This window comes from Cydia pomonella, chromosome 12, assembly GCF_033807575.1.
Source record: "Cydia pomonella isolate Wapato2018A chromosome 12, ilCydPomo1, whole genome shotgun sequence".
NCBI lineage: Eukaryota > Metazoa > Arthropoda > Insecta > Lepidoptera > Tortricidae > Cydia > Cydia pomonella.
The window spans coordinates 10,307,230-10,326,907 of NC_084714.1; the positions used below are offsets into that span (position 1 = coordinate 10,307,230).

At 36.4% G+C, this 19,678-nt stretch overlaps 2 protein-coding genes across 3 annotated transcripts; one reads left to right on the forward strand and one right to left on the reverse strand.

Annotated features, from left to right (window-relative positions):
- Positions 1 to 831: 831 nt before the first annotated feature.
- LOC133523498 (WASH complex subunit 5) lies at positions 832 to 17,058 on the forward strand. Of its 2 annotated transcripts, none has more exons than XM_061859130.1 (11): positions 832 to 1,136; positions 3,959 to 4,061; positions 6,633 to 6,824; positions 7,467 to 7,678; positions 7,981 to 9,398; positions 9,622 to 9,890; positions 10,271 to 10,398; positions 10,903 to 11,304; positions 11,763 to 11,989; positions 13,027 to 13,177; positions 16,803 to 17,058. In XM_061859130.1, exons 1-11 carry the CDS (start codon positions 1,015 to 1,017, stop codon positions 16,942 to 16,944), a joined length of 3,366 nt encoding a protein of 1,121 aa, XP_061715114.1. In that variant the 5' UTR covers positions 832 to 1,014; the 3' UTR covers positions 16,945 to 17,058. The 2 variants fall into 2 exon arrangements, with proteins under 2 accessions (XP_061715114.1, XP_061715115.1); XM_061859131.1 differs by lacking the exon at positions 832 to 1,136 and adding an exon at positions 3,235 to 3,874.
- LOC133523500 (leukocyte receptor cluster member 1 homolog) lies at positions 16,982 to 19,579 on the reverse strand. The gene is made up of 2 exons (XM_061859134.1): positions 19,278 to 19,579; positions 16,982 to 18,128 (listed from the first exon to the last, which is right to left on the reverse strand). Exons 1-2 carry the CDS (start codon positions 19,298 to 19,300, stop codon positions 17,258 to 17,260), a joined length of 894 nt encoding a protein of 297 aa, XP_061715118.1. The 5' UTR covers positions 19,301 to 19,579; the 3' UTR covers positions 16,982 to 17,257.
- Between the last annotated feature and the right edge of the window lie 99 nt (positions 19,580 to 19,678).

Consider the following 19,678-nt stretch of genomic DNA (forward strand, 5'->3'; position numbering starts at 1 on the left):
AAAGGGTGGATGTAATTTTCGCTTTAACAATATTTGAAATATAAAAATATGGTTCATATGCAATAATATCAAACATGGGACATTTTTAGCAATTAGATACCAAGTATTTTTTACATGTCAAATATTATAAAAGATGTTTGGTGAAACGGAAAAATGCTCTTGCTCGGTCCCGACATCGGCCTGATATCGGGCCATAGCGACTGTGGATGTAATCGGCTCTTATGGGTTGATAAATGATAGGCAGATGTCGGATACACAATATATATTTAATTAAATCATCTTATCATACATAACACAACAACAGATATTCATTTTTTCCAGCTGTGACACCTGACATAGAATTCAAGTAAACATTCATAATATCTAACCTGCCAGTATAAATCTATACATACTCAACATGGGTAAAAGGCACTTCCCACAAAATCTCTTTATATTTGAAGGACAAAAATATTAAAGAAAGTCAAACTAAGATAAGTTAGCAGCGATTTTGATAGCCCTGACTCATATTGAGTATTGTATTATTTGGCCCAGACAGTGCAAGTGTTATTCTAAACGTCAAACATCTATGAAATTATGACGTTTACTTACACGAGCTGGGCTATCAAAATCGCTGCCAACTTAGCTTGGTCTGACTCTAATACTTTAAGCTGCTGTAAATATGAAGTCCTGGTAATTTTAAATTAAGATGGTAACTCTAAAACCTGTCAAGTTGACAAGATGTTTTTTTCTTTCTGAAGGGAAAGTTGTAATTTTATGGGGAACTATATTGACGTGATGCTGGCAAATGCCTTCGTGGCGATAGCCATAAATTAAAAAAAAAAAAAAAAAAAAAGTTGTAATTGTAAATATGATTGTGTTGTACTCTTTAAATAATTTTGTGTTTATTTTTATTCCTAATTCTATCTTTATTCTGTGTTAATCAGTAGCTTAACCAAAGTTGTGATATGATTAAAAACAGTTGTGATAATTTTCAGCGTACAGTTTGAAATAATACTATAAATCACAGCGCACGGAATGAGGGTTTTCATGGCAGAGGATAATCTTTGTGCTCAAAATTTGTTGAAACTAGTTTCACACGGCAATGCTATAATAGCAGAAATTCTAAGGCTTAAGGATCATATCCCACCAATATTTTTGTAAGTAATTTTATTGATGAAGTAAATATAAATAAATATTAAATATTATAGGATATTATTACACAAATTGACTAAGTCCCTCTGTAAACTCAATAAGGCTTGTGTTGAGGGTACTTAGACAACAATATAATATATATACTATAAAAATATTTATATACTTAAATACATAGAAAACACCCATGACTCAGGAACAAATATCCATGCTCATCACACAAATAAATGCCCTTACCAGGATTTGAACTCAGGACCATCAGCTTTGTAGGCAGGGTTACTACCCACTAGGCCAAACCGGTTGTCAATAGTAATTAATTACATGTCAAATGTAGAAGTCTTATTTATATTAATTTTTTTATGTAATTATAGGCAAGCAGCTATTTAGCTGATGAGCCTTTGTCACACAGTGTCCACTATTATACAGCAAAAAAGTTTGTAAAGTTGTATGTCGAAGCACATTACTAAGTAACATCAGTCTAACTTATTGTTTAACCCATTCATGGCCACGAACCACGAAGCGTACACAACACGCCGGGCCACCATACAAACCATTTTCAGCTAAAACGTGTGACTCAGCTTATGGGTCTCGGGGCCTGGCGCGAACGTCAAAGAAATTGCCGCTTATGAATCCGGTCCGTTGGACAATATTATGCAACATTTTTACTAACCAACTGTTTACTGTTCATATTAAAAATATATATATATATTTACTAATTTGTTGATATTTGTAAGAAATTAAGAATGAACATTTTAAAGCCTGATCAGAAATAGATGATCATTGTCAAGAGGGCGCTGTTATTTTCATATAGTTATAGGGTTCAGAAAAATCCATTTCATAGCACAATTTGTCAGGAGGTCACGAGGGTTCAAATTCCGGGTATCCATAGCCAAGGTCACAAAAATCACAAAATACGAAATCACTGAAGAGCCCAGAGAGGAGCATAAAATCGCCAACGAATAAATCGTGACTAAATATAATTTCCCATGTTACTCTAAAATACATCCTAATAGAGGGGATGGGGTGAATCATTTGTTGAGTTTATGTCAAAAATACCACGTTAAAGATAATACCGCCGCTAAATCCGCCGCCGCCCAGGTGCATCCATTGTTTATTGTCCAAGTGTCTCCGATAATCTTACATGTGGCCGGTCATGAACTTTGTTTTGGTAAACGTCATTATAATATAAACAATAGAGCACTTAAAATGTATTATAGTACTTATTACACGAACATGTTTAGAAAAAATATTTTCTTTTAAATATTTCTCACACACTATTGCGATAATACAATATACCATTTAGTTGGTGACTGTTTAAGCCGCCCTGTTTTTATAATGAAACAAAAAAAATTGGCATGGTAATAAGTTTGGTCCTTAGAAATGTCGCTTGCTACCATCCAAACAGTAATCCATTGTAAAAAGGTACAATTTGCAACGAGTTTCGTCATGAAATAAGCTTTAAAACCAATTTATAAAGTTTATTTTTGCGTGCTATGAAGATATGTGTAGTTTTTACAATTAGCGCCAGGCCACGGTGACCCATACCTTGAGTCATGCCAATAACTTTAGGCATAAATATATTTTTGATATTTTTGAAATGTAGATTTATCCATTTGCTTGGGACACGTATGTATCTCGAATTTCAGAATATTTACTATATTACACTTCCAGTAAACCAAACTTGAATATTCTAGACCCTGTTTCACTAAAAAAAAACATGTTTTCAATTATGTTATTCAACATGCCTTATAAAGATGGTTGTTAGCTCAATAAATAATAATAATAATAATAATTTAGCCTATATACGTCCCACTGCTGGGCACAGGCCTCCTCTCATGCGCGAGGCGGCTCGGGCTATAGTCCCCACGCTAGCCCAATGCGGATTGCGGACTTCACATACACCTTTGAATTTCTTTTGTTAGCTCAAATTATACTTATATTATTTCGTCATATTACGTTTTGTTTATGTTTAAATCAGAATTTATTCACGACTCACATGTGAGTCACGGGCCCTGCGCGACTGTTTGAACATGACCCATATGCTGAGTCACGGGCCCTGAATGGGTTAAAAGGCACTTGTCCAATCTGTTTTTAAACACATTGACCGAGAGAGCAGTCACAACACTATCCTGTGAATGATTCCAAGCCGCCACAACACGGTTGGATAAAAAATGATATGCAGCTTTTGTAGTAGTTGGTGTGTGAACAATTCTTAGGCTGTGACCTCGGGTCTCACGGCTGATTTAATTTATTTAGCCTAGTAATACAAAGGTATTACAAAGAATCCCATTGTTGGGCAAAGGCCTCCCCCATCTTATTCCAATTCTGTTTGTTAGTAGCCTGTCTGTTCCATGTTAATCCCGCGAAGTCAGCCAGCTCGTTACACCATCGGGTCCTTGGTCGTTTCTGAGCTCTTGTAATATTTCTTGGGTACCAGGATGTGGCTTTCTAGGTAGGTCCATATGGCTGATAGTTCTCTTATTGATTATATTGTGAATGTCGGCGAGGTTGTAGCAGTGGGTAACAATTTTAAAACACTTGATAAGATCTCCTCTCACTCTCCTGGCTTTGAGTGTGGGCAGCTTCAGTACCTTTAGCCTTTCTTCATATTGTAGACGTTTCAGCTTAAATGGAATCTTGATGGCTCTTCGCTGCGCACTCTCTAAAAGGTCAATGTCTTTGACAAAATAGGGCCATCTTCTAAAACATCAGTTAAGACATCTTTTGTCATGAGACTTCCAAAAAAGTGTGTATAAATATGTATATATCGAATATAAAAAGTCTGTATAAATATGTATATGTATATTGGTGTGACTTTTTATCATTGCAGCTTAGAAAATAAAGAACTTCAGCAAAAGTATCAAGATGTTATCATGGATTTTGGATATTTCAAAATTGCCGACAACCAGGAAAAGAAAATCAATATGAATATGGTAATTTGTACTAATTCTTCATTAACAAAACTGTTATTACTAACTGTTAACTGTTGTAACTAATGTTTTTAGGGTTCCGTAGCCAAATGGCAAAACACGGAACCCTTATAGATTCGTCATGTCCGTCTGTCTGTCCGTTTATGTTACAGCCACTTTTTTCCGAAACTATAAGAACTATACTGTTCAAAGTTGGTAAGTAGATGTATTCTATGAACCGCATTAAGATTTTCACACAAAAATAGAAAAAAAACAATAAAATTTGGGGGTTCCCCATATTTAGAACTTTTGAGTTTCAAAAATTTTTTTTTCATCAAACCCATACCCAAGTGTGTCAAAAATGATATTGAGGTTTCTAATATCATTTTTTTCTAAACTGAATAGTACGCGCGAGAGGCACTTCCAAAGTGGTAAAATGTGTCCCCCCCCCCCTCCCCTCTCGTGTAACTTCAAAAATAAGAGAATGACAAAACTAAAAAAAACTATGATGTACATTACCATGCAAACTTCCACCGAAAATTGGTTTGCACGAGATCTAGTACGTACTTTTTTTTAATACGTCATAAAATAAAAATATTTTTTTTTCATCAAACCCATACATGGGGGGTATCTATAGATAGGTCTTCAAAAATTATATTGAGGTTTCTAATATCATTTTTTTCTAATCTGAATAGTACGCTCGAGAGACACTTCCAAAGTGGTAAAATGTGTGCCCCTCTCCCTGTACTGTAACTGCTAAAATAAGAGAATGATAAAACTAAAAAAAATATATGATGTACATTACCATGCAAACTTCCACCGAAAATTGGTTTGAACGAGATCTAGTAAGTAGTTTTTTTTAATACGTCATAAAATATTTTTTTTTTTATCAAATGGGGTATCTATGGATAGGTCTTCAAAAATGATATTCAGGTTTCTAATATTATTATTTTTTCTACACTGAATAGTTTGCGAGAGAGACACAAAGTGGTACAATGTGTGTGTGTGTCCCCTCCCCCCCTGTAACTTCTAAAATAACAGAATGATAAAACTAAAAAAAATATATGATATACATTACTATGCAAACTTCCACCGAAAATTTATTTGAACGAGATCTAGTTAGTAGTTTTTTTTAATACGTCATAAATGGTACGGAATCCTTCATGGGCGAGTCTGACTCGCACTTGGCCGCTTTATTTAACCTTGGTCTATACTTCGTTTGTTTTAGAATTATAATGAAGGTAAGCAATCTTGAAGCGTCTTTTTATTGAAAAACACTTTTGAAAAATAAGTTGCGGCTAATATGCAACAATAGCTCATAAAGCAGGTCCACACAGGCAGACCATACGCGCGAGGCAATTTCCTGGCGCACAAACTGGCCAGAGTAGATGTGCCTCGGCCGAGGCGGCGCACGCGTTTTCCTCGCTCGAGTGCGCGGCCTTGGCCATGGCACATCTACACTGGCCAGTTCGTGTGTGAAGAAATTGCTTTGCCCGTATGCTCGCTCGGTGTGGATCCGCCTAATTACATTTATTTAGTTTCATAAGTAATAGTTACTATTTTTTATAGCGTTTTTGATAAAAAGACTCATCAAGATTGTGTATTCTTTTTCTAATGCTAAAAAAGCGGCCAAGTGCGAGTCGGACTCGCCCATGAAGGGTTCCGTACCATTTATGAAGTATTAAAAACTACTTACTAGATCTGGTTCAAACCAATTTTCGGTGGAAGTTTACATGGCAATGTATATCATATATTTTTTTTTAGATTTTTCATTCTGTTATTTTAGAAGTTACAGGGGGGGGGGGGGGGACACTTTTTTTTCACTTTGGAAGTGTCTCTCGCGCAAACTATTCAGTTTAGAAAAAAATGATATTAGAAACCTCAATATCATTTTTAAAGACCTATCCATAGATACCCCACACGTATGGGTTTGATGAAAAAAGATTTTTTGAGTTTCAGTTCTAAGTATGGGGAACCCCCAAAATTTATTGTTTTTTTTTCTATTTTTCTGTAAACATCTTAATGCGGTTCATAGAATACATCTACTTACCAAGTTTGAACAGTATAGCTCTTATAGTTTTGGAAAAAAGTGGCTGTGACGTAATCGGACAGACAGACGGACATTACGAATCTATAAGGGTTCCGTTTTTTGCCATTTGGCTACGGAACCCTAAAAACGAAGTCTAGGCTTTTTGATATGTTTCCCAAAAGATGGGGAAATACATGTTACTAGCCGGGTCCACACAGAGCAAGCATACGTGCAAGGCAATTTCCTCACGCACAAACCGGCCAGTGTAGACGTGCCTCGCCCGAGGCGGCGCGCTCGAGCGAGGAAAACGCACGCGCCGCGCGCTCGCTCGCTCTGTGTGGACCCGACTACAGTTTCTAAAATATTTAAAAAAATTAGGATGTGGGCCTAAATAAAGATAACTTTTTTATGTATCCATTATGTTGTTTTTTTACCAATACAGTTAATATGAAGAAGTAGGATCATCAGAATTCTATATCATTAAAATTGCTGATTTTTCTTGATATCTTAACCTACTTCAGTCTATGTTCAGCACCAGGCTGATAGTGATGACACTTTTTTTCCAGAAACTGCAAGATTTGGATGATGATCTCAAAGAAAAGTATCTAGAAATAATAAACCGCTTCTACTTGTTGTTTGAAAACATTCATCAATACATAATAGATCTGAACTCATTTGTGGAACAGCTATATGATGGGGCTTTCATTCAGCAAAACATTGAGACTGTCATGAAAGATGTTGAAGGAAAACAACTACTGGTATGGAATTTATAATATCATAATTATTTTGTTTATACAATAGGGCTAACATAACTGGCTGTCAAGTTGCCAGTAATACAAGACAGCCTTTTGAGAGAAGTAAGTAATTTTTCTCACAAGCAACTTGAGTAATGTTTTCAAATACAAATCTTTCTAGACAATAAGGTTCGAGTTCTAAATAGTTTATATATAAATAAATATTTTAGGACATTCTTATACAAATTGACTAAGTCCCACAATAAGCTCAATAAAGCTTGGGTTATGGGTACCTAGACAACGAATACAACGATATACATATATAAAATATAAATATTTATAAATACATAGAAAACACCCATGACTGAGGAACAAATATCTATGCTCATCACACAAATAAATGCCATTACCAGGATTTGAACCCAGAAGCAGCTGCTTCATAGGCAGAGTCACTACCCACTAGGCCAGACAGATCATCAAAGTTTATGTTGTTTATAATAATAAGTTTGAACTGCTTTTTTGGGCTTAGCTAGGCTGAATACTGTTAATACCTCTCTCTTTCTCTCTCTCTCTCTCTGTAGCCCGTCTCTACCCTTTGGGTGTAGGCCTCCTTCATTTTATGCAATACAATGCTCAACTGGTAATACCATTTCATGTAATTTCCAGTGTGAATCTCTTTACTTGTATGGCTCCATGCTGCTGCTATGTGACCTCTACATACCAGGAATAATACGAGAGAGACTGCTAGTAGCTTTCTACCGCTACAGCACCAGTCAGTCCCAGTCTAATGTTGACGATGTGTGTAAGCTATTGCGCGACACGGGATACGATCAGTTACACAGGAAGAGGTCTGCTGACTATCCTGTTGAATATTTTGGGTAAGCAGTCATTAATTTACTACCAAAGACTAGTCACTTGAGGACTGGTAATGACAAAGAAATTACAACCCTGCTCCTACTGCTGTTTCTGTTTTTTTTAGCCTGATGGTTGACTGGTAGAGAATGCCTTTGGGCGTTAAGTCCGCCATTTGTAATTTATACTTATATTGTGCAATAAAATTTAAATAAATAATACAAGTGACGGCGGTTGATGTACTTGTTATACATAATAGGTAACATACCTATACCAATCTACTAAAATTATACCAATTATTTTTACCTTTTTTATGTTGCTATTTTAGGCGCATAAATATCCACCCATACTTCATCGAAAAAGTGGTTGGAAAGTTGAGATCAGAGGACATTTACAACCAATTAGCCGTGTACACGATGCCCGAGCACCAGGCCTCCGCGCTCGCCACGCAGGCTAGCATGCTCGTGGTCTGTCTATTCTTCATACCGCAGTACCTACATAACGATGTTTCCAAAATGAGAGAGATAGCCGACAAGTTTTTTCCAAGCAACTGGATCGTCCCTATCTACATGGGGGTCACTATCAATGTCATAGATTATTGGGAGAATTTTAAAGCTGCAAAATCCGCACTAAGCAATACGTGCAACAGCAAGATGGTCAAAGAGGTGTTCTCTAAAAGAGGAAGCGCTGTACTCATGTTGATCAACAAAACTCATCAGCTTTTAAAAGAAGGCGTGATGACTGACGATTTTGTTCTGGACAACATTAATAAAATACTGAATTTGCTGATAAATTCTAACTTTGTCCTACGCTGGCTTTTGTTGCATAATAGTAACGTGATATTTTACGATAATAATAAAAAAAGCAAGCAGCTAAAGGAGCTAGTCATAAAAGAGTCCAATTATGATGCACAGAAAATTTTAGAGCTGCTTATAAGCACTGCTGAGTTAGAATTAAAAGTCAGAGAAATGTTAAACAGATTACTAGAAAGCAGGAACGACACTTGGAATACTAGTAAGGCGGAAGCATTGGAAGCTCTGAACAATCTAGCAGAACTGTTCTCAGGTGACAAATCGTTCGCAAAAGTCCAAGGGAATGACCAGTTAAAGCAATGGTTCACGAATATCGCAAATCAGATCAAATCAGTTGGAGATTCGATCAGCACTAAATCTATGAAGAAAATTACGCAGCTTATACAGGCTTTAGATGAAGTTGAAGAATTTCATAGTATCAAAAGCACTTCAACAGTTCTACAGTTCCTTTCAGAAACCAAAGACGCATTAAAGAATGCACTCAGAGCTGCGTCGTTGAAAGACGACTCTCTAGTGACTCTGGAAATTGCAGCTGATGTAAGTTACGCATGGTGCATAATCGATACATACACGCAGTTCATGCAAGAAAGTATAAAAGACAATCCTGCGGTGACAAGTAGATTGAGAGCCCTATTTCTCAAGCTTGCAAGTGCCATGGAAATACCACTGCTAAGAATAAACCAGGCTCATAGTGATGACCTTGTGTCAGTGTCACAGTACTACAGTAATGAATTGATAAAATATATCCAAAAGGTGCTACAGATTATCCCGGAGATGGTATTTAGTCTAGTCGAGAAAATTATCGATCTACAGACGTGGACTATTAAGGAAATACCGACGAGATTGGACAAAGAGAGGCTAAAGGAATTTGCTCAGCTGGAGCATAGAATGGAGGTCGCGAGGCTTACACATTCAGCATCCACATTTACGACAGGTGAGTTCACAGTGAATAAAAAAATAATACCAATATGGTTTCTCTCGTAAAAGCGGGTAGGTATCTCGTAAACCCGCTGTGGTTTGGAAAATATCTATATTTCATATACGCTATATATAATGCTGAATTAACTAACTTTAACCGCATACCTGTTTTTTCCGAAACATCTAATTATGTCTCTAGTAAGTAGGTATTTATCTAATTAGTTTAGTTTTAATTTAAGGTATCCTGGACATGCGCTCTACTCTAGTAGGTGTCATAAGAGTGGACCCAGCAGAATTATTAGAAGAAGGCTTGCTAAAAGAGCTTGACACCCACATTAGCAAGAAATTTGTAGAATTCCTCGAGCCCCAGACTAAGAAACTGTTAGCCCCAAACACATTATTGGCACGACTACAGAAGTTGGCGGAAAGTATGGATGGTTACAAGAGATCTCTGGAATATATTCAAGATTATATTAACATGCACGGGTTACGGATTTGGCAAAAACAGGTAAGCACAAGGAAATGTTATCCGTTTTTATAGGCGACTATTCGGTTTTTCTATCGCCTGTTGCAGAAATTTATCCCAAGAAAACGGTTTCGTCATACTTTGTACTTACCCTATTTTGTAATTTAAGGGATGACACATGCGATTCGAGTATGACCAAGCCGACTCCGTCAAATAAAACTAATGATCTATAAAGGCCCTTAAGGGTTAGGTTAGGTCTGATTTGAACGGTTCATGCTGTCATGCATAAGGATGTCGGTATTGACACAACATTGATGACTACAAAGCGGTATCATTAAAAATATTCGAATAATAAATTGTATATGAGCCAATATGGACCCATTTTGAGACATACATTTAACGTTTTAAATGTTTGTTTGAAGGTATCTGCTATAATCGTGGACAGTGTGGCCAAAGAGATCAGCTTGCGTAAAGGCGTGACGCTGTACAGCCCCTCCGCCGGGTTCATGGGGAGCCTCGCGAGACAAATTGTGCAGCTCACTGATGCAAGGTACTTTATTGCTTTTTTTAATTATGGGGACTGTAATATTTAACTTAAGTATAGGTATGCAGTGACATTCCGTCACACACAGTAGGTATTTTCATAGAGAAATAAGTGACTAGATGTCACGGGTGTCGCGACTCACGAAAAGTGTATTGCTCAACAATTTACAATTCATATTACAAGCTGAAGGAGTTGAAAATAGAATTTACGTTCGTCGCGATATATATTTTCAGGTAGCAGTACTGATAAATCCGCTACTCGACGCTAGATGTTGACTACGAAAATAATAAGCGTTTTGGTAAGAAAACTTATGTATGGAGTGATCTCTCTATGTTCCTTATTTCTCTAAGGTATTGTACGAGAGGAGTTCCTGATTACCTACTTACACTTCAGGAAGGTGTCACAAGTGTTTAAATTTAGTTAAGTGTTGTGCAGCAAATAGTATCTCACCTTTAAATAATTCTTTATCTTGGAACCTATTCTGATAGTTTTGTTTAATATTCAATGCAGGGTTTGCTGTTATATCAGCATTTGTACCGCATGGTACGACATCAAAACTCAGACTGAGATAGTAAACACAAAAACTTTCGCGAAACTGAACGAAGCCATAGGAGTGGTGGGTCTTCACGGCCTGGACACCTTGTTCGCGTTCATGATTAAAAACCAGCTACACACAGTGCAAAGCATATTGAGAACAGGACAAGAAAAAATCAATGTTAACTCTTTAAATGCTGATGTAAAGGACACAGAACTCGCAATAACTAAGGGACAGAAAGTTTTCCAGCAGTTGGCGGATGCTATAGTGCTGATTGGTAGTCTACAGATTCTCCGAAGGCATATAGCGTATCAATTGAATATCTCGGCGAAGTTTGACTCCGCGCATTTGGAGGCCTCTCTGCAGACGATGAATGAGTAAATATTGTTTTTACTTAACTTTTTCAACCCCGTGCATACCTTTTAAACACATTTAACGGGACGTTTTCTCGTAAATTCTTCAACGTACTTACGTTCTGACATTTCATACTTGCCTTAGCGACCATGGTCTCAGGATTGAACTAGCGGGTATCAACATATTATAGGTAGCTGTGCAAGTTCCTTACCTTACCACTGGTAAAAGGTGGCAATAAAATTCCCTGTTGTTACCACTGGTAACAACTTGGTGGTAACTAGTGGGAATAACCCTCCATTCTGCTAAAATCATTTAAATACATGTCCGAAATGTTGGAAGGTAATGAGCAATGACGTTATAATGTATAATGATTACAATGTGATAAATGTATTAGTCATAAATGTAATAGTCATAAATGTAAAGTACCTCTAAGACAGTGTCAATGGTCACATGTAAAACAAGGATATTTATTATTTTACAGAGCATTACTAAACGAATTAAAGTCCGAGGACCCCGAGTCAAAAAAAAAAGTGACATCAGAGCTTTTAAAGTACTTGGAAGACCATCTAGTGAGGTGTGGAATTTACGAACCATTTGATAAAATCTACATCAGGAACGCAACGGAATTCAACATCTCTGACGTCGGCCTTGTCTGTGCCACGTTACTGATATCTCAGCTGGGCAAAATGCAATTTTGCTCTTCTACTGGTATGTAAATCAGTTGGATAAGTCACTTTAGGTTTTGGTATGAAGGGAGACTGTTCCGCGCTCATAGCAGGGATACTATAGAGCTGCCACATGCGTGCGCCCATGAATGAGGGATAGAGCATAGGCAGTGCAACGAAATAAAAATAAAAAATAAAAACATTTTGGCATTCTTGACAATATGCCACTTGTCAAGAATGCCAAAATGTAATCTAGTCAGGTTTATTGTTGCCCTCCAAGTTGTTGCTCTAAATTCCCGCGGGACAATGTTGCCTGCGAGCTGCGTCAAGATTGAAATAAATTCAAGAGCTTGCGACCCTTACCAGACGGCGATGCAATCGTTTAAAAACAAAAGATGTCATTAGATATGGCAAATCCCTAAAAACATAGTACCAATATTCGCGGGTTGATGGTACAAAAGATGTGGTGTTATTTAGTCACCTGCAATAATTTACGGGGTGAATACCTATATATTAGGTCATACTGAGCAACTTTTACTATGGCACCAACCGCATTGCAAAAAACAAAGGCTTTTTCGTACATTTTATTTATTTTGGCTTTCTGACCGTGACAATTTCTATGGGTGAGTAAATTTGTTTTTGCGATTTCGGGGTTGGTCTCATAGTAAAAGTTGCTCAGTATGCTATATAACCCCGTCTAAGATAAGTCTAAGAAAAAAACGTGTCTACTAAAATCAAGAAAAAAATATGCTCGAATCGATGCCGATATACCTTTGGCCTATACTCGATGGTGACGCCGTTTGATATAATTTTACACATATATATCAGTGAAAGAACATGGGTCAAATAGCATCATTCTAAGGGTTATTAGTCCTGTGTCGAAAGATGGCCGTAAATTTAGTTGACTACCTACAAGATTTACTTTGACAATACGCCTCTATAATAAATTCTCTTTGATGGTACCTATAATAACTCTGCAGCGATTTTGATGGCACAGACTGTGCGAGTGTTATTTATACGTCATCATTTCATAGAAGTTCGACCTACCTATATTTTCAACATTAAGTATTGTTATTTTAGGCGACTTTTTCGCAAGAAAACCTGGTGACAACATTGATGGCTACCCGCTTTTGGTGGGCATATACACGCTTTTGCGCCAAGCGGGCAAGGATAACATCGAGACTTTTGTTGGGTTCTTGAGTGCCTATATGAAAGGCATTAGTTTATCTAAGTGAGTATGGACATTGAGGTATAGTATTAGAGTCGGCATCTCCAACAAAATTATTCCACACCTCATTGAAGTGCCGGCGCTTCATTAGGCGTCCGAGGCACGTCTACACTGGCCGGTTTGTGCGTGAGGAAATTGCCTCGCGCGTATGCTCGCTCTTTGTGGACCCGCCTATTGCGTTTAGTACGTCTCCGACTACTGGCGAGATTTTAATTTATGCGTTATGAAAATGTATTCTAATAATATCTAGAAACGTAATAAAAGCAATATAATAACCATCCACTGCGATTTTTTTTTGTTTTAAGCTTATTTAGATTATTTTGAAACGTCACTTTAAACACTCGCGGTGGTACGCCATTTTCTTTGGCGCATAGATTACATTTCGCAGATGTAGCATGGAGGTACTAATGATAATCTGCCTTATTATTTGTAGAATATATAAACAAAAATGATAAATCCATTGTTATCTTTTAATTTTTTGAAGTGTTTTTATTATATTAAAATAATATATTACGATATAAGCGCGCTTTGATCAAAATAGAAGATTGAGTTTAAGACTATTTTTATAAATTTTAATATAGCAGTGTCAAAAAATCATTACAGTTTAATGGAAATAAATAAATTTTAAGCTTAGAATAAATTTAAAAGTGGAAAAATACTGTCTTGGATGAGACTTGAACTCACGGCCTCTGGTTCAAGTCTTACCCAAGACAGTATTTTTCCACTTTTAAATTTATTCTAAGGTTAATAGCATCGTTTGCAGACATTTCTGCTTAATAAATTTTATCTAGATTCTTTACAGTACGTATTTAGGCAGAAAATGAAAAGTTGTCAACAGTTTCGCTTTTGACTAGCTATTATTCTTAGGCATAGTGACAGACGTCAAACGCCGAAAATGGTGGACACAAGTTGTTCTCGATAGCTTGTCTATAGGGACCGTGCGCGTTGGAGGGTCTGCCATCATGTGGTCTGAATCGGAACCATAAACAGGCACATTTACACGTCAAGTGTTTTCCTGTGCATAGTAGGTTCTGCCATCTTGTGGGCTACATCGGAACAAAAAACATCACATTTACGCCTCGCGCCAAAAATCTGACGGCTCCTGTGCTGCCTCCTATAGTTCATGCACGCTCCCTATACGGAAGGTAGAGGGAAGGAACAGAATCTCCATATACCAAAAAGTGTCCGACAAAAAACCATAAAGAGGTGGCGCTACAATACCTAGAATACTTGGGAAAAAATCTAATCATAGACAGCGTACTTCACTCCGTCAATAACGCCTAGGTTCTTAGCTACTCTGGAGAGATTTGGAACTATTATTTATAGCTGACAGCTGGACACTTTTGCAACAATTCTGCCTAAGGAGTTTCTGTTCCTCTTGCCTCTACCTTCCATACTTGTCTAGTACGTACTTAGTACATTTAAGTATGTCAATGAATATGGAAGTTGTTCGTTTATTTAAGGTCCAGTACCCCTAGTGTAAATAAATTCGATTTTGAAACGTGACGTACGCGTTTGCGTTTAGTCTCATTTTGTATTGAATCTAACGATTGAAAACGACGTAACACACAATCAACTGTAGCACTAAAGTGTCTAAAGTTAAGTTGCTTCTAATGTTTGCTTTTTGACCTACACAATTAGTTGCAGTTTAAAATGAACCTTCATACAATTCAATAAGATTTACTATTGCGGATTAAGTAATTGAGAAGATCGACTGTAGTAATTGATTATTATTATTTATTATTGACTATCTGAGACTATTTATAAACGGTAAACACTAATTGACATATTGTCAATTCCCAACACGACCATAATAAGGAGACGTGTGGTGTGCGTTCCGTGACAATATCGACCTAACTAGTTGGGTGGTGCATCTAAATGCAGCCTCCATTACGACATTGTTACGACGCCCTCAGTTTGATAAGGTATAAAATACGAGTTATACCCTTTAACCCCCTTTTTGAGGTTCCGTAATCAACTAGGAACCCTTATAGTTTCGCCATGTCCGTCTGTCCGTTCGTCCGTGAGGGTTTTTCCATTACTGTTTCAGTCAACTGTCTTAAAAGCGATAAAAAAAATCGGTCTTTGACTGACGTTATCCATTGAAAGGGACTTTACTGTCGATGGCGCTTATGCCATTATCAACGATGCTCCTATATAAATACAACGCTGCGCAACGCATTATGGCGTAAGCGCCCTTGACAAAAGATCCAGGTTTCATAGGTAACGTCATAATTAATTTAATTTACAATTAACAAGATAAATGCTGTCATGCTCTCGAGGTTGATGGCAAAAAGGAAAAAAAACATAATGTAATAATTAATATAATGTAATAATTCCAATAAATAACGTCACAATTATACGAACGAACAAACAAATCAGTCAAAAACCGATTTTTTTATCACTTTTAAGGCAGTTTACTGAAACAGTAATCGGCTTATACTGAAACGAATAACTAATTAACTTATAATTAATTCGACGTTTAATTCATTATTGATTAAGGAACTCTATATTTATACTGTATTTATTAGTATTGAATGCTAACCAAATTTTGGGAAACTGGAAAAAAAACCGGCCAAGTGCGAATCGGACTCGCACAGGAAGGGTTCCGTACCATTATCTATAAAAACGGTCACCCATCCAAGTACTGACCCCGCCCGACGTTTCTTAACTTCAGTGATTGGATGAGAACCTCGAGATTGGAAAGAAATATTTATTTTATTCTGTTTTTAGTATTTTTTGTTATAGCGGCAACAGAAATACCTACATAATCTGTAGAAATTTCAACTCGCTAACTATCACGGTTCATGAGATACAGCCTGGTGACAGACGGACGGACGGACAGCGGAGTCTCAGTAATAGGGTCCCGTTTGACCCTTTGGGTACGGAACCCCAAAAATTTCCACCTTTTACCAGTGGTAACTATTCCCAGTAGTTATCACCAAATCAAGTTGGTGGTAACTAGTGGGATTTTTTTTCCAGTAGTTACCAGTGGTAAAAGGTGGGAAAAAAAATCCCAGTAGTTACCACTGGTAACAGTTGTTACCAGTACCACTAGTTACCACCAAGTTTGGTGGTAACTAGTGGGAATAACCCGTCCGTGATCGTTAATGTTAGAAAGCTGCAATTTGGCATGGATACATAAATCATGCATGACGAAAGAACGGTAAATAAAAACTAAAAAAAAAAATTTGCCTCGTAAGGCCCAATGTGCATTATAATGTGAAACATAGTGTTTCAATCTAATTTGAACCTTACGAAAACTAAAGTAGCATTTCTTTAGTTTCATTGGTTTTCAAAACAAACGAAAGTCACCCTAATCTGCTATACAACAAGGTTCAAATTAAAAATAGGAAAACTGTATGGTGGGCCTTACGGGTTCAAAATTATCTTCAACTTTTGACAATGAGAGTTACCGCAAAATGTACAAAATGGAGCTGTACAGCGCCATCTCGAATACCTGTCAAATTTGAAGCACGAAATTGTCTTAGTTTTTACGCATCTTACTCAGTCCATGTATCTTTGGTACTAGTCACTACCTTCCCTTTTTTATGTCAAATTGAAGGTTAATTTATATTATTTATAATCAATCCGAATTATAATTAAGTTATATTATTCATGTTTTCAGGTCAAAATCATTAGATGGATCTTGTGAGGGTGCCATGGTTGGAAGAGTGTTAGAAATATTCTGTGAAACATTCAAGTACAGTTATAATAAAATTGAGAATAAACTCCCAATTGCTATGCTGACACAAACATTCCAGAAATAATTCAAGCCTAGCATTTATACATAAGAAAACAACTATAGTTAAGAATAATACTGTTTAATATATTTCATAAATTATAATCCTCTTGATATTTTGATATAAATTTAGTTTCATGAGCTTTGTTTATTTATTTAATCTGCACAATACTAGAAATTACAAATATCAGACCTATTGCCTTAAGGTATTCTCTACCAGTCAAACAAAATCAAGTTATGATAGAAGATGAAGTGAAAGAAATAGGTCACAATATCATAATTCACTTTAGTGTATTCTTTAACCATATGCATTTCTTAAAATAACAGCAGTTCATGTCTCTTTAAGTATAATTTTGCCTGGCAAGCTCTGGATTGAACTGGGAATTATATTTTGGTTTGACTCTTGTCACACTAGAATCTGGCTGCTTTTGAGTAGTTGTAGGATTGAGGCTGCTCAAAAACATATCTGTCTTCAGTTTCTCTTGTTGTTCTCGTTTCAGCCGCTCCTCTCTAAGCTTGAGTAGCTTCTTTTGTTTTTCATCTTTGACTTTCTTGTGCTTTTTACTTTTATGTTTATTTTTTCTTTCCAGACTAGTCATAGTTTCTATTTTCTTTGAACTTTTACTTGTAGTCACAATATTGTTTTTTCCAGTGCAATATTGAATAAACTTCTGAATTGGATCTAAGTTTTGCTTAGCCTTCCAAGAAACTTCTCCATTTTTGATATCACTTTCTTTAGTCCTTGGTTTACCATCTTCATCCCTTAGTACCAATTTGTCATAAGTATCCTTAATTTCACTGGACCTAGAAAACCTAGATGTATCTGGTAACACTTCATACCAACTTTTCTTTTTGAGTGCTTCATTTGTATCTTGTCCCAGATAAGTTAGGTAACCAATTTTCTTTTCATATTCTTCCTTTTTTTCTTTTACTTCTTTATCATGATCTTTATTTGTTGCTTTAACGGCATGTTCTAAGTCAATAAATAAATTGATATGCTCTTGCTGTTGGGGTTGGGATGTTTCAGGATGCGGCTCTAGATCACTAATTCCTAGTTCTAGCAACTTTTGCTTACTTTTATGTTTCAGAATGTTAAGCCTGGCTTCCCGGTCTGCATTTTCAATTCTTAATCTCTCTTCTTTTTCTTTTTCTGCTGCTTCAGCTTCATCTCTTCTCACTCTTGCAATATTCTCTTTTGTCCTTACATGCCATCTGAAATTAAAAGCAGTGAAGCAAATGTTTTACCATGTTGATAGAGTATGTTATGTTACAGTTGTTATCCCATATATATATATATAGTACCTGGGCGAAACGCTCGGTTATAACTATTTATTGTAATATGGTGATGTATAAGTGATAATCTTAACTACATTTTTTTTACTAAATTAAACTTGTCTAAAACAATAAAAAATTATATATAAACTTGAACATATAAAAAAAAAAAAAACTTAGTCACCGGGCGAGATTCGAACCCGTAACACTCGTTTAGCAGTCCGCGTCTTAACCCGCTGAACCAGACGGACAGTGGCCGGCAACACGAAATTAGCGACCATATTCTGCGTCGAAAGAAAAACGCATGAAAACTCGAAAACACGCGTTTTCCCAAACATAAGACTAATCTAGATCGATTGTATACCCCCAAAAACCTCCATATACCAAATTTCAGCGAAATCGTTTCCGAGATCACAGAAATGTATATACATATATATATATATATATATATATATATATATACAAGAATTGCTCGTTTAAAGGTATAAGATATATATATGAATGTGGTGGTAACAAGTATAGGGAATATTATGCAAAACTCTGTGTAGAGGGCGCCACCAACACATACTGAGGGCCTACCGTGAAACAAAAAAAATATTCATCATCTGCTTCTATCACTCTTGCATATTCGAGCGATAGAGAAACACTATTTAACTATACTATATTTACACTATGAAACTATATTTCAATTTTCTTTTGCGATAGGCTCTCTGTAAACAAACCGCCTTGATGCATCAATGTCATAGTAAAAACTTATCAAAAAGCTGAACAACGAATCCTGTATAACAAAAGGCATATATAATAATTTACTCTGGTTTACAATATGTGCTAGAGCTGCACTCTGTCAACGGTACATAGCAGCAATACCCCCTATTTGCATAAGACTAGTCTGTCGGCGTTGCATAATTTTGGGCACACAAGTACAGGTGTATCTGATGTTGACTGCATGTGCATAATATGTTTGTTTGGAATAGCAGTCTGCGAGTAAAAGGATAAACCTTTAGACTATTTGAGCATGTTGTTGCAGGACGTTTACAATTTTATAGAAGTTTGTAAAACAATGGCTATTCCAAAAGTAAAAATACTTGCCTTTTTTTAGGTAGGATATTCATTGTGAAATCTTTCCCGCTTTGGTTGTAGTTGAGTACCAACTAGATTTAATATTAATAATGTTAAAATATCGCTTTTGATGGATTTCTAATATTGCTATTATAAAAACATTTGTTCCATTGACGTTTCTCATGTTCCATAGACAAGGTAGGTTTGACACTGACAGATTTCGGAAGTTTAAGTTCTTGCCCTAAAGTTTTATTATGTTGGCGTGATTGATATATAACGGAAAATAATCTAGTTTTATTTTTAAATGGCAATACTACAACAGTCGAGTTGGATTCTCTATGGAATAAATACGTCAACAACTTTGATCATATTGTCTTTCCGTTTTCATTCAATGGTACTTCAAAAGCGTCATTGAAACTAGGGCGATACGG

Coding starts and splice junctions, on each gene's coding strand:
- LOC133523498 (XM_061859130.1), top strand. CDS start 1,015: ATGAGGGTTTTCATGGCAGAGGATAATCTTTGTGCTCAAAATTTGTTG. Junction 9,891..10,270: donor TACGGATTTGGCAAAAACAG/GTAAGCACAAGG, acceptor GTTTGTTTGAAG/GTATCTGCTATAATCGTGGA. Junction 11,305..11,762: donor TCTCTGCAGACGATGAATGA/GTAAATATTGTT, acceptor ATTATTTTACAG/AGCATTACTAAACGAATTAA.
- LOC133523500 (XM_061859134.1), bottom strand. CDS start 19,300: ATGAATATCCTACCTAAAAAAAG. Junction 18,129..19,277: donor AATATCCTACCTAAAAAAAG/GCAAGTATTTTT, acceptor TTTTAATTTCAG/ATGGCATGTAAGGACAAAAG.